We start from the raw sequence: 12,889 nt of genomic DNA on the forward strand, positions 1-12,889 counted from the left end.
TAGAGGCAGTCGCCCTCCCAACAACAGCAGTGGTTGGAGAAGCGACGCTCACAACAACGAGCGTTGCACTGGGCGGATAAAATACAGCGAGTTGGCACAATGCGGAGCACAGGTGGTGAAACAGCCAGTCATCTCGGTTAGTCTGTCCCGTGACCGGCTCGCAGAGAGCCTTCGATACTTCACGTGGCCTCAAAGTGTGCACTTTAAGTGCACCTAACCTGGCACAAGCGCTGTGGTCACGTCACCGCCACTTTATGGCAGTTCTGCATGGGTGCTAAAGAATCAACTAATGTCACCTGCTGGGTCTGTCCCGTGACCTCCTGCACCTAGTCTGGCACAGTGGTGCATCTGCCAGTCATCTCGGTGAGTCAACTAATGTCACCTGCTGGGTCTATCCCGTGACCTCCTGCACCTAGCCTGGCACAGTGGTGCATCTGCCAGTCATCTCGGTCAGTCAACTAATGCCACCTGCTGGGCCTGTCCCGTGACCTCCTGCACCTAGCCTGGCACAGTGGTGCATCTGCCAGTCATCTCGGTGAGTCAACTAATGTGACTTGCTGGCCCTGTCCCGTGACCTCCTGCACCTAGCCTGGCACAGTGGTGCATCTGCCAGTCATCTCGGTGAGTCAACTAATGTCACCTGCTGGGTCTGTCCCGTGACCTCCTGCACCTAGCCTGGCACAGGTTCCAACGCGTTCTACCCTCCCGTCAATCCCCGCAGCTGCTACCGCTGCTGCTGCTGTACAACAGCGACCTCTCTCAGATCTGCGTCACAGTCTCCCACCATGTGGCCTCGTCTCCTCTTCCCCTAGGTCGCTGGAGAAACTCTCCATCCCATACAGGAGCTGTGTCCACAGTCCCCCCTCCCCGCCGCCTCCGCTATCACAGAAGGATTTTCTTTGTCCTTCCGCTGGCTAAAAACCTTTCAGAGGCGTCGTTCGGCACTCAAAAGTATTTTGAAACTTTGACTTTATTTTCACAACTGTGGAACATTACATCTCTTGACCATTTACTGAAACTGGTAATACGATCAGAGGATTAGATATGCAACACCAACCGTGAAATGTTTTTATTAGATAAACTACATTATAAAAAAAAAACATTAACTTATACAAGTTGTGTTGCAGGCAAGGAAATTGCTGTTATGATGAAGACCATCCGTAAAGAATATAAGTGACGCAATTTTGCTAGAACACCTCGGTCAGACGTTTCAAAATCAATTTACCAACTCAGAAAATCCCTCTAAATATTTTCAGAAAGTTCTTCATAGCATCCTCAGCGTCCTCCGTTTGTTGTACGCTAAAATGTCGAACAACAACGACCAGCATTACAATTAGTGCGTCAATTTTAAAAAACCCTCACAGTAGGCCATATTATTCACCATATAGACTATAGTCACTATACTTATTAACCCAGGAAAACATCGGTCAAAAAATACATCACTCCAATAGGGGGCGCCAATTGCTATGAATACAGTAGAAAGGTTTTTGTTTGGGTTAGATCGCATAAATGTGTCGTTATCCCACCACCACCCAACACAGCCAATTAGTAAGGTTTGTCACGTAAACAAGACGTGCCAATTAGTTCATACTTAAGCCCACCGGTGTGTTGCAGAGTAAATGCACAGATCTGGCCGTCCGCCTGATGATGCTGGTTGTAATCACTGGCGAAACGTCGTGCTCAGATTAAAAATGTTGTGGATTTGCTCTCCGTTACATCAACGTGCTGTACTAGTAAGGTTTTTTTCGAGGGGGGGTTATATCGCGCAAATATAAATGTGTGGTTAAACCCGCCACCACCCGACATAGCTGTGGCTCTAGGGTTTGGTGTTACATGTTATTTATGTAGTTTATTGTTAAAAATTCGGTCACAGTTCCTATGATCACTGTTACATTGCATTTATGGCTTTATTTTGGTGATTTCTAAAAGTTTTTGGGTTTGGTAATGTTTTTGTTTATTGTAGTACGGAGTTAGACTGATGCCCTAATCTAAGTTTTCTTGTTTTTGTTTGACTTGCATCCCACTGGGATTTTTGCACACAGCGTTGGTGTGCAGTGCTATTTCAGGAATATTTTGATGTTTTTTCCTGGATTTTCTGTTTGCACATGCACAAAATCACTTCAAGATGTTTTCTTGTTCATGTTTTTTGTTTGTTGCGGTTGCACCTGATTCAAGAGCCGAATGGCTCACAGGGCTATACCAAATAATGAAATTATGAAACTATGAAAACTATGACATCTGAACAGAACATGCCAACTCGTTACCTGCACAGCACACCGGGTGTGTCGTGGAGTAAACCCACAACATTTACAAACTGAGTACGACGTTTCGCCAGTAATTACAACCAGCATCATCAGGCGATAGCCAGATTTGTGGAGACAGGAGGACAGAACAAATCTGGCTGTCGCCTGATGATGCTGGTCGCGAACACTGGCGAAACGTCGTACTCAGATTGTTAATGTTGTGGATTTGCTCTGCAACACACCGGCGTGCTGTACTAGTAACGAATTGGCACGTTCTGTTTACGTGACAAACCTTACTAGTTGGCTGTGTCGGGTGGTGGCGGGTTTAACGACACATTTACATTTTTGCGATCTAACCCAAGAAACCCACACCATTGATAAATGCACAACATTTACAAATTGCGTACTGTGACGCTTCGCTGGTAATTACACCCAGCTTCATGACTGGACTTGTGAGGGTTGCTCATGTTTAATATGGGAGGGTGGGTTGTTCTGATTCATTTTCTCTCACGTGCAATTCCCTCAATATTTTTTTTATAGGGCACCAACGCGGACGGATTCTTTAAACATGCTTCACGACAACAGACAGAAGGACGGTAACCCAATCTAGAATACAATAAATCCTAACATTTGGAATGTATAAACAATGCCTTGATTCCCTTCCTCACTATTGACACATTGCACAAGGTCACGAACCGACTGTGGCGGATGGCAATTTCTTGACAACCGAGTACAATCACTGTCTGAAGATTCAATGAACTCCCTGTTACACACTCGTAACAACAGCACCGTCACTAAGCGTTTCACTTCTTACCCCAACGGGAAATTCAACCTTTCAATATACGGCGTACAATAGTGCAGGACTGTCATTTGCAAATTTGACTCCGGCACGCAATGGCCAACTCATCTTAAAACAATGCTACGGGCTCTTTTTTGCATCCTCTTCGAAGCAGACGGCGTGTCGTACTTAGCAGTTCATTGCCTGGCAGTAATATCCAGGACAGTCTGCTAGATTCTAACCCCGGGACCTTTACAACAAGCGGGGGAAAAAACCCACTACCGCTGGGGCAGGCACTGTATAAGAACGTTCAATACGATAATACTGCACCGGTGTTTGGGCCCGTTGTTTAAAGCACTGGTTTGTCTCACCTAGTGGAGCTTGGAGAAAAAAACATGCGACTTTTGGAATCACCGTAGGATTTCTCACCGCATGCCACCTGAGATGTCAAAAAAGAGTAAGCACTTAAACATCGCCCTCCAATCACAATCGTGTCAAAACACAAGATGTCATTGTGGCGACAGCCGTTGATACCACCAGACTTCTCCAAGCGAGGGAAGAAGAAAGAAGCAAAGAGGGAGTTGTTGTGGTTAGCGCATGCAGAGCGTGGATGAGATGAAACAGTCCGGTAAACCGAGTGCTCAACATGTGTGTAGAGCATCTACATTCTTAGACCTCCTTTGCCAGTACCAAAATGTAATAATAGGGTTTTCCCCCTTTTTTCTGGCAACAAAACTGAAACCCTTTTACAAGGATTCATGTCTGCATTAACCACAACACCTGCAGTCAAAATGCAAACAAAAAACATACTTTTGATTTAAAGCTTTCGTGACTGCAGTAATTCATATTCTTAGTTTTTTCGGTAAAGTCACGTTGAAGAGAAACAACAAAATAACAAAATATATATAAAACAATAAAAAATTCTCACGACGTTTCGACCATAACTCAAACGGTCATCATCAGGTGTGTCGGTTTGCATAAATTTATTCAGAGAAGGCATATTTATTTATTTATATAAAAAATATAACGTTTGCGTCACGCGCAACGATTGGCAGTTTGCCCAGGACTAGTCCATCTATTTTTTGAAAAGAGGAGGGGGGAGACGAAATTTGTTTTTATGTATGCTGTCTGAAAGCCACTGTAAGCGTGAACAATCAATCAAGAACTGAAATGATTTATCAAATCTTTCCAATGATTGCTAAGATAGAATCCATCTTCTCGGTTGAAATTGTCTCTGTGCTTGTATATGTGGATAGCCTCATGAACGAATCTCTCATGGAAGCCAGATGGCTTACAAAGAACCTCCGTCTTGGAAAAGTCAATGGCATGTGAGCCTACTGAATTAGAACAATGATCTGCTACGGCCGAGGTGTTGGTCCTACCGTGTTTAAGGTCTGCTTTATGTTCACGAATGCGGTCCGAGATATGGCGTTTGGTTTCTCCAATGTAACTACTACCACAGAGGCAACTTAGTTTGTAGACACCAGGTCCGTTTCAACACATTACATAAAATCCGTGATCTGGTTCCGTCTGTAAAAGATGTGATTCCGGACATACAATACCCTGGTGTCTACAAACTAAGTTGCCTCTGTGGTAGTAGTTACATTGGAGAAACCAAACGCCATATCTCGGACCGCATTCGTGAACATAAAGCAGACCTTAAACACGGTAGGACCAACACCTCGGCCGTAGCAGATCATTGTTCTAATTCAGTAGGCTCACATGCCATTGACTTTTCCAAGACGGAGGTTCTTTGTAAGCCATCTGGCTTCCATGAGAGATTCGTTCATGAGGCTATCCACATATACAAGCACAGAGACAATTTCAACCGAGAAGATGGATTCTATCTTAGCAATCATTGGAAAGATTTGATAAATCATTTCAGTTCTTGATTGATTGTTCACGCTTACAGTGGCTTTCAGACAGCATACATAAAAACAAATTTCGTCTCCCCCCTCCTCTTTTCAAAAAATAGATGGACTAGTCCTGGGCAAACTGCCAATCGTTGCGCGTGATGCAAACGTTATTTTTTTTTATATATATATATATAAATAAATATGCCGTTTTCAAAATAAATTTATGCAAACCGACACACCTGATGATGACCGTTTGAGTTATGGTCGAAACGTCATGAGAATTTTTTATTGTTTTATATATATTTTGTTATTTTGTTGTTTCTCTTCAACGTGACTTTACCGAAAAAACTAAGAATATAAAAAACATGCTATGATAATATATGCATTGTCCTTGAAACTGATTGGTCCACACCAAGGGACGGCTTTCTTTTGAGCCTTTTGATGTCATCTGGTCGAGCACCAATTGGGTCGAGGCTCAAAAGAAAGCCGTCCTTTGGTGTGGACCAATCAGTTTCAAGGACAATGCATCATATTATCATAGTATGTGTTTTGTTTGCATTTTGACTGCAAGTATTGTGGTTAATGCAGACATGAATCCTTGTAAAAAGGTTTCAGTTTTGTTGCCAGAAAAAAGGGGGGAAACCATATTATTATATGTGTAGAGTTCAATGGGTGAGGTTCAAGCGAAGAGTAGTCACAGTAGATAAAGAACAGTGATAAGGAGGTAACTGTTGTTAAATTCTATGAATAATCATAATTGCAATGCTTTCTTTGGAACTAAACCTTAAACCGCGCGTGCGATCGTGGTTTATCATATTCTTACCAAACGTGCATATTAAATGTAGTATTTACATTTTCATGTTCTGTCTGTGATGCAATTTTACCTGCTCAGGATGTGTTGGCAAAGGTTGATTGGCTTGTGTGACACACGGGGGAACAGCTTGATCACGCTGCTCCTGGCGACTCCACTGCCCATCCAGTCCTGAGCATCTGTCATAAGGTCTCTTCCTATGGTTGCCATGCCTCTTGTCGACTCTGCACAACCAGAATGTGGCCTATTTAGTAGTATTGGCAATCTACCTTTGTACTATTAACTATCACCAATTAATTTGTTTATATAACACGAATGATGTTATATTAATATCCAAATGGCCCTTGGCAGAAAAAAGGTTCCCCACCCCTGCCGTAGACCATGATACCAGCTGGCCAGTAATGCCATTGAAATGTACTCCATAGGCATCGGCATCTCTGTGATCGTCAAGGAGGCTAAAATTCAACATTTCATTTGCGATTCCACCAGGCCGGTCACACCCAATGGGCCCTCCCATCTTGCCTGAATTCCACACTGTAATCAGGATGAAGTCAGGCTAATTCTGTGAACTGTTTAAATAGGTATTCTAGTCCATACCTGTCAACTGGTATCGACTTGATACTAGTAAACCAGTATCAACCGGAATATTCTGATTGGCTGTTGCTTATTTCGACCCATAACTTGCATCACTCTCTTAAAGATCAAGCTATTTAATTTTCCAAGAAAACCTCACTGACTCCTAAGACTGTGTTTCCAGAAGATCTTGGTTTGGGATGTTTGGCCATTTCCATTCATGAGAAAGTTAGCATGTTGTAGAAAACTGGAAAACTCGGAGACAACCCAGATCATAGTCCAAGCTATCAACATCTGGCAAGTCCCGATGACCACCCATTGAATGCTGAACCAGACTTAAACCTGATTAGCTTTGGACTAGTAAGACCTGGTGCATTTTGGATGATTTCGCTGAATAACGTTTGCATGTTGAATGTGTGTTGTGTGAAAGGTGATCTGAAAGACAGACCCACTGTCGTCTTGATTTCGAAATGCTGGAACTGGAACATCAGTGACGCTCACGGGAGATCGGAGTTTGGCCACTCCACTTGGTGACTCTGTTGACCCCGACGTGCGATCCACACTCTTGTCACCAGCAAACACAGCTGCACACACCACGTTTCATAGAGAGCGGTATTACAAAGCTTCTTGATGTATATTGTGCCATGTTAAATGTTTATCCTTATCCAGAGTGCATAAATATACAGTAGCAGCCCAAAAGTAAGGGCACAAAGAGTTATTATACTTATTTTTTTACAAACCACATCGGGTTATTTGATTTATTTTAACAAACGTTCAAACTGACTCCCATTGACATTAATGGGTGCTTGAAGTCTCTTTTGAAATTAATTAAGGACTCTTTTGACTGCAGGTGTAATCTTTGAACATTCATCAATTATTTTGTCTCAATTAATTTCGGGTTCTTTGTCGAGGTGACCCCAGGGGCAGAAGAAAATAGGTATTAATAATAATAGATAAAATATTACCTTAAAGAATAAACACATTTTTTTAATGCCAGTGTTACATTAAATGAAATTACTCTAACTTTTGGGCTACCCCGTATGTCGGAAACAGCTTTATATGCTTGGCCTTGTACTTTTGACATTTTTTATCTGCAAAAGAAATCAAGAAATTCCATTTTAATTGATTTTATCATCTATTATAATACATTCCCAAGCGAATTATGTTGAGCTCTTTTTAGAGTCTATGGCCGCATTTTAAAGCTATCCGACATTGTGGCTCAGCACGAGATGGAATGCTTGCAAATTGGAAGATTACAAATTTAAATCCTCATTTAGGATTGACTCTGCCCATCAATCCTGCGTGGTCTGTAAGTACCAGTGTGTGTGAGAACAATTCATCGGTTGTTGTTCTATGCATAGGGTCTCCCCCTGCCGTCGGAAAGGTGAAATCCCACCGCTGGATCAGGGCTATAAACAGCAGTGTGCAACAATGCTCATTTGAGCAAGACAATTATTCTGACTTTTTTGACGACGGCATTTTAAGCCTCCATCTTTTCTTATCTCCTTTAATTTGCTTCCAGGTTTGCACAATTAAAATGTAGGGTTATAAACATATAAATACAACAGTGCCTTATTATTGTTCTGTATCGCAAGGTGAAAAAAGATGCCATGATTACAAGAAAATCAGGGTGGCCTTTGATACTCCAAGATTTTACACTTTGGAAGCGGAAGGGACAGAGAGATAGATAAGACATGCAGGGCATGATGAAATATGTCTCGTGGGACAGACACTCGACCAAAGGGCCTAGAAAGAGATGGGCAAAGAGACACATAGTCTCTCCTGCATCGCTTATTTTAACAATAAAACGTTGCAGTTAATTGTAGTCATTGGATTAGGAGGTTAAGAGCTCAGACGACACAGAGTTATCAAAATGACAAGTGTAGCATTTTAAGTTGAGCATATAGCTATTATATACAGACATAACCAAATTACCCAACTGGCCTTGTGGGGACAGGAGCTCAGAAGGGCCACTGCATCTGCAATAAGACAAACACGTTTAAAATATCAAGCTTTGCCATGGCTATACAAGTACAACACACCTTAACACTGTATGACTCAGCATAATTAATGTATTAATCACCATATTCTTGGTTCTTTCGGTAAAGTCACCACGTAGAAGGGGAACAATTAAATAATAAAAATATAAAACAATAAAATTCTCACGACGTTTCGACTGCAACACAAGCAATCATCATCAGGTGTGAAAACCACAAATCTGTGTTTTTCACACCTGATGATGATTGCTGTGGCTTTCACACCTGATGATGATTGCTTGTGTTGCAGTCGAAACGTCGTGAAACAATAGGGAAGCAATAAAATAGTAAAAATATAAAACAATCAAATTACTTTACCGAAATAACCAAAAATATGAATCCCTGCAGTCACGAAAGCTTTAAATCAAAAGTATTCATCACTGTTGCATTTTTAATTTTCAGCACACTTAATTTACCGTCAAACGTACCTGTCATCATGCAGTCCACACTGAGGCTTAGGGACGTGAGCAAACTTGGATAAATTCACTGCGATTCCCCCCTTTACAGAGCAAACCTATGATGAATGTACTCAACACAAGACACGACAGGATGCTCACAACATGCTTAAGGTATATCGAGGGTTGACAATTATCATGCTGAACGCAAATACAATCTGAAACGTTTTGTTTTGTATAACATGACAATTATTATAACAATGACAGGTTACTAATGAAAACAAGTCAATAATGCCACGTTTAATCCTGATGCACTTTTAAATCTAAATTGAAAACTAATTATTTTTTAAACTGATTTTCGTGTTTAGTTTGTTGTCCTTCCCCGCACCTCCGATATGGCACGGTTGGCTACGTACAGTGAGGGAAAAAAGTATTTGATCCCCTGCTGATTTTGTACGTTTGCCCACTAACAAAGAATTGATCAGTCTATAATTTTAATGGTAGGTTTGCTTGAACAGTGAGAGAAAGAATAACAACAAGAAAAATCCAGAAAAACGCATGTCAAAAATGTTATAAATTGATTTGCATTTTAATGAGGGAAATAAGAATTTGACCCCCTCTCAATCAGAAAGATTTCTGGCTCCCAGGTGTCTTTTATACAGGTAACGAGCTGAGATTAGGAGCACACCTGTCCATAGAAGCAATCAATCAATCAGATTCTAAACTCTCCACCATGGCCAAGACCAAAGAGCTCTCCAAGGATGTCAGGGACAAGATTGTAGACCTACACAAGGCTGGAATGGGCTACAAGACCATTGCCAAGCAGCTTGGTGAGAAGGTGACAACAGTTGGTGCGATTATTCGCAAATGGAAGAAACACAAAAGAACTGTCAAACTCCCTCGGCCTGGGGCTCCATGCAAGATCTCACCTCGTGGAGTTGCAATGATCATGAGAACGGGAGGGGTAACACACTACGCCGTGAAGGACTGAAATCCTGCAGCGCCCGCAAAGTCCCCCTGCTCAAGAAAGCACATATACATGCCCGTCTGAAGTTTGCCAATGAACATCTGAATGATTCAGAGGACAACTGGGTGAAAGTGTTGTCGTCAGATGAGACCAAAATGGAGCTCTTTGGCATCAACTCAACTCGCCGTGTTTTGAGGAGGAATGCTGCCTATGACCCCAAGAACACCATCCCCACCGTCAAACATGGAGGTGGAAACATTATTCTTTGGGGGTGTTTTTCTGATAAGGGGACCGGACAACTTCACCGCATCAAAGGGACGATGGTCGGGGCCATGTACCGTCAAATCTTGGGTGAGAACCTCCTTCCCTCAGCCAGGGCATTGAAAATGGGTCGTTGATGGGTATTCCAGCATGACAATGACCCAAAACACACGGCCAAGGCAACAAAGGAGTGGCTCAAGAAGAAGCACATTAAGGTCCTGGAGTGGCATAGCCAGTCTCCAGACCTTAATCCCATAGAAAATCTGTGGAAGGAGCTGAAGGTTCGAGTTGCCAAACGTCAGCCTCGAAACCTTAATGACTTGGAGAAGATCTGCAAAAAGGAGTGGGACAAAATCCCTCCTGAGATGTGTGCAAACCTGGTGGCCAACTACAAGAAACGTCTGACCTCTGTGATTGCCAACAAGGGTTTTGCCACCAAGTACTAAGTCATGTTTTGCAGAGGGGTCAAATACTTATTTCCGTCATTAAAATGCAAATCAATTAATACAATTTTGACATGCGTTTTTCTGGATTCTGTTGTTGTTATTCTATCTCTCACTGTTCAAATAAACCTACCATTAAAATTATAGACTGATCATTTCTTTGTCAGTGGGCAAACGTACAAAATCAGCAGGGGATCAAATACTTTTTTTTTCCCTCGCTGTACGGTGTGAAAGAACCTCTACATAATACATACATACAAATGCATCTCAGAATATTTCACAAAGCATGGGTGCTTATTGATACATGGGTGCTTATATTTTTAAAAATGTAGCAAAGGCTACAAAGAAACGCATTCAGACAAGGGGCTGTGGTAATCCGTCACCATCCCTGGAGAGAAAACCGCAACGGGCACAAAGTTTCAGTTTAATTTATGAGGATTGACCCTGTGAGCCAATCGGCTATTGGTTTGGGTGCAACCGCCGCAACAAACAATAAAATTACAAGCTACACCTAAAATTAATTGTACACATATATAAACATCACCACGTACATAATCAATAAAATCCTCCAGAAAAAGCACCACCCGTTCATGCTCCGTACAAAAAGTGCAAAAAAATTCCGTTTCGATGCTTGATCCCAATAACAATCATTATACAATACAGATCAAAACAAATTTAAGTATAAATCGATACTAAATAAAAAAAATCGGGCCAAACCAAGCCCCTCTAAAACTTACTGAAACAATGCTACCTAAACAACGTAACAGTTCTCCCAACAAATGTGATTAAAAGGTTACAATAGCGACACACACACAACACACACAACACGCATCACTAAACCTAGCGTCCTTCGCTAGCTGCGTAAGTCATAACAGCCGGATTAACAATAGCAGTAGCAGCGCACTATAATCAACATACATAATCAGTTCATACGTCGGTCATCTAAAGCTACATTTTTGAATTCAGGCCACAGGGGAGCAGTGGCAGCTTTGGTTGTGCGACTCCTCTAGAGCACTCTCGCTCCCAGAGCCACTTCAACATGAGACAATGTACACAACTCTTACAGCATCTCGGGTGCAGTCCACACAATGGAGCGGTGTGCACCACTGCATTGTGTATTCATTTGTACGTTAACAGGGTGCGGTACTCATTGTACAACACTCTATCCGTTCTAAATGTTTGCGTGCGTGTTCGCTACGCGCGTGCCAATTTACACAAAACAAAACGAGGTACATTATGAACACAGGTGCAGTGACAGATATGAGGGCTGTCAAAATGTGCGATGTTTAACCGTGACATTTTCACTCATACCTTGAGCCTTTTGTGACTCGGAAAGCCTGTTACACTTACGGTCTTGCTTTTTAGTTCACTCAGGAAGCTACGCACGTCAGCGCTCGGGGTGCTGGGTGTTAGCGGCGTTGACCTGGCCATATTCCCTTTGCCTACAAGTTAAAACAACAACGCAGGCGCTTAGACCTGAGTGACAACACTGCATTCATCAGGTGCTTTCGCCTTGCGGGTTCAGATCCTAGTGGGGGGGTTGGCTCAGCCTACATTCTCCAGGGTCAGTAAAATTTGTATCATATTGTGGGGAAGACAACAGAATCAAACTCCTGTGATTCACTCACCCCACCACAGGAATGCAGAATTACACCACTGGACTATGGCTGTCATCAGGAAATGAATATCGCCAAATGCTCATTTGAGCGGCAAAACAAAGACTATACGAGTTATTTATTTAGCAGGCCTATGATGCGTGCAACCAATTGTGCATGAGAATGATCGATGACTGATGAAAATTATATGCAAATGTATCATTTTGGCTAACGTTCAAAATGAGACCGCACAAGACAGAATCTACGAGGCAGACCATACGAATGAGACAGAAGAAGCTTGATAACAAAAAATAATGCAGTCTTGAATGGAATCGTGTCAAATCACATTATTTTACACATTCCATTACCAGCCTACAAACAAAATAAATACGTGCACAGCACGCATTCCACGTCTGTCCCTCCACATGAACATTAAAGTAATTGTATACATCCCATCTGTCAAACCTCCATTCTGGGAGTGCATAATTGCAGCAAAATGTGTTTAATACAATAAAACGCCGCACCCGTTTTGGTATTCAGTGTCTCATCAGCAATGTCAGATTTGCTTGGATCAACGCTGGTGAATGGCCAGAAGTGTATCGGTCTTCGTTTGATGAAATACGATATGATACCCAACCCAAAATAATCACAATTGCTCGTAGTAATAACTTTGTAAATACGTTGAATCACGATGAAGGTACTCACAGCACTCGTGTCCACACATTTGTTTATTTTTACAGTTGTGAAGACAGCTTCTCTTGGAATCTTCCAAGCCAGCAGAGTAACCTTCAGAAACAAACGAGAGCTCTGTGGAGAAGTCTTTTTCACTGTAAGCGTGTTTTATAACGACACATCACACATCACGTGACGAATACAATCAAACGCTGAATGTTTATGAACATTACTTTCAGCATATTGTAGGTCGAGCGAA

General features: G+C 42.1%; 1 protein-coding gene across 1 annotated transcript in view; it reads right to left on the reverse strand.

Annotated features, from left to right (window-relative positions):
• Window positions 1-952: 952 nt before the first annotated feature.
• Window positions 953-12,889, reverse strand: part of LOC142913409 (putative ATP-dependent DNA helicase HFM1) — a 35,923-nt gene continuing 23,986 nt past the window's right edge. Inside the window, exons 24-31 of the mRNA XM_076060950.1 lie at window positions 12,664-12,744; window positions 11,675-11,805; window positions 8,726-8,811; window positions 8,197-8,240; window positions 6,710-6,845; window positions 5,762-5,912; window positions 3,393-3,460; window positions 953-1,299 (exon numbers count right to left, since the gene is read on the reverse strand). Of these exons, the coding sequence (XP_075917065.1) occupies window positions 1,230-1,299; window positions 3,393-3,460; window positions 5,762-5,912; window positions 6,710-6,845; window positions 8,197-8,240; window positions 8,726-8,811; window positions 11,675-11,805; window positions 12,664-12,744 (767 nt within the window). The 3' untranslated portion in view covers window positions 953-1,229. The remainder of the gene's footprint in view (window positions 1,300-3,392; window positions 3,461-5,761; window positions 5,913-6,709; window positions 6,846-8,196; window positions 8,241-8,725; window positions 8,812-11,674; window positions 11,806-12,663; window positions 12,745-12,889) is intronic.

Source organism: Petromyzon marinus, unplaced genomic scaffold (assembly GCF_048934315.1).
Source record: "Petromyzon marinus isolate PM22_M1 ecotype Great Lakes invasive population unplaced genomic scaffold, UKy_Petmar_22M1.pri1.0 PM_G_Scaffold_25, whole genome shotgun sequence".
NCBI classification, from domain to species: Eukaryota; Metazoa; Chordata; class Hyperoartia; order Petromyzontiformes; family Petromyzontidae; genus Petromyzon; species Petromyzon marinus.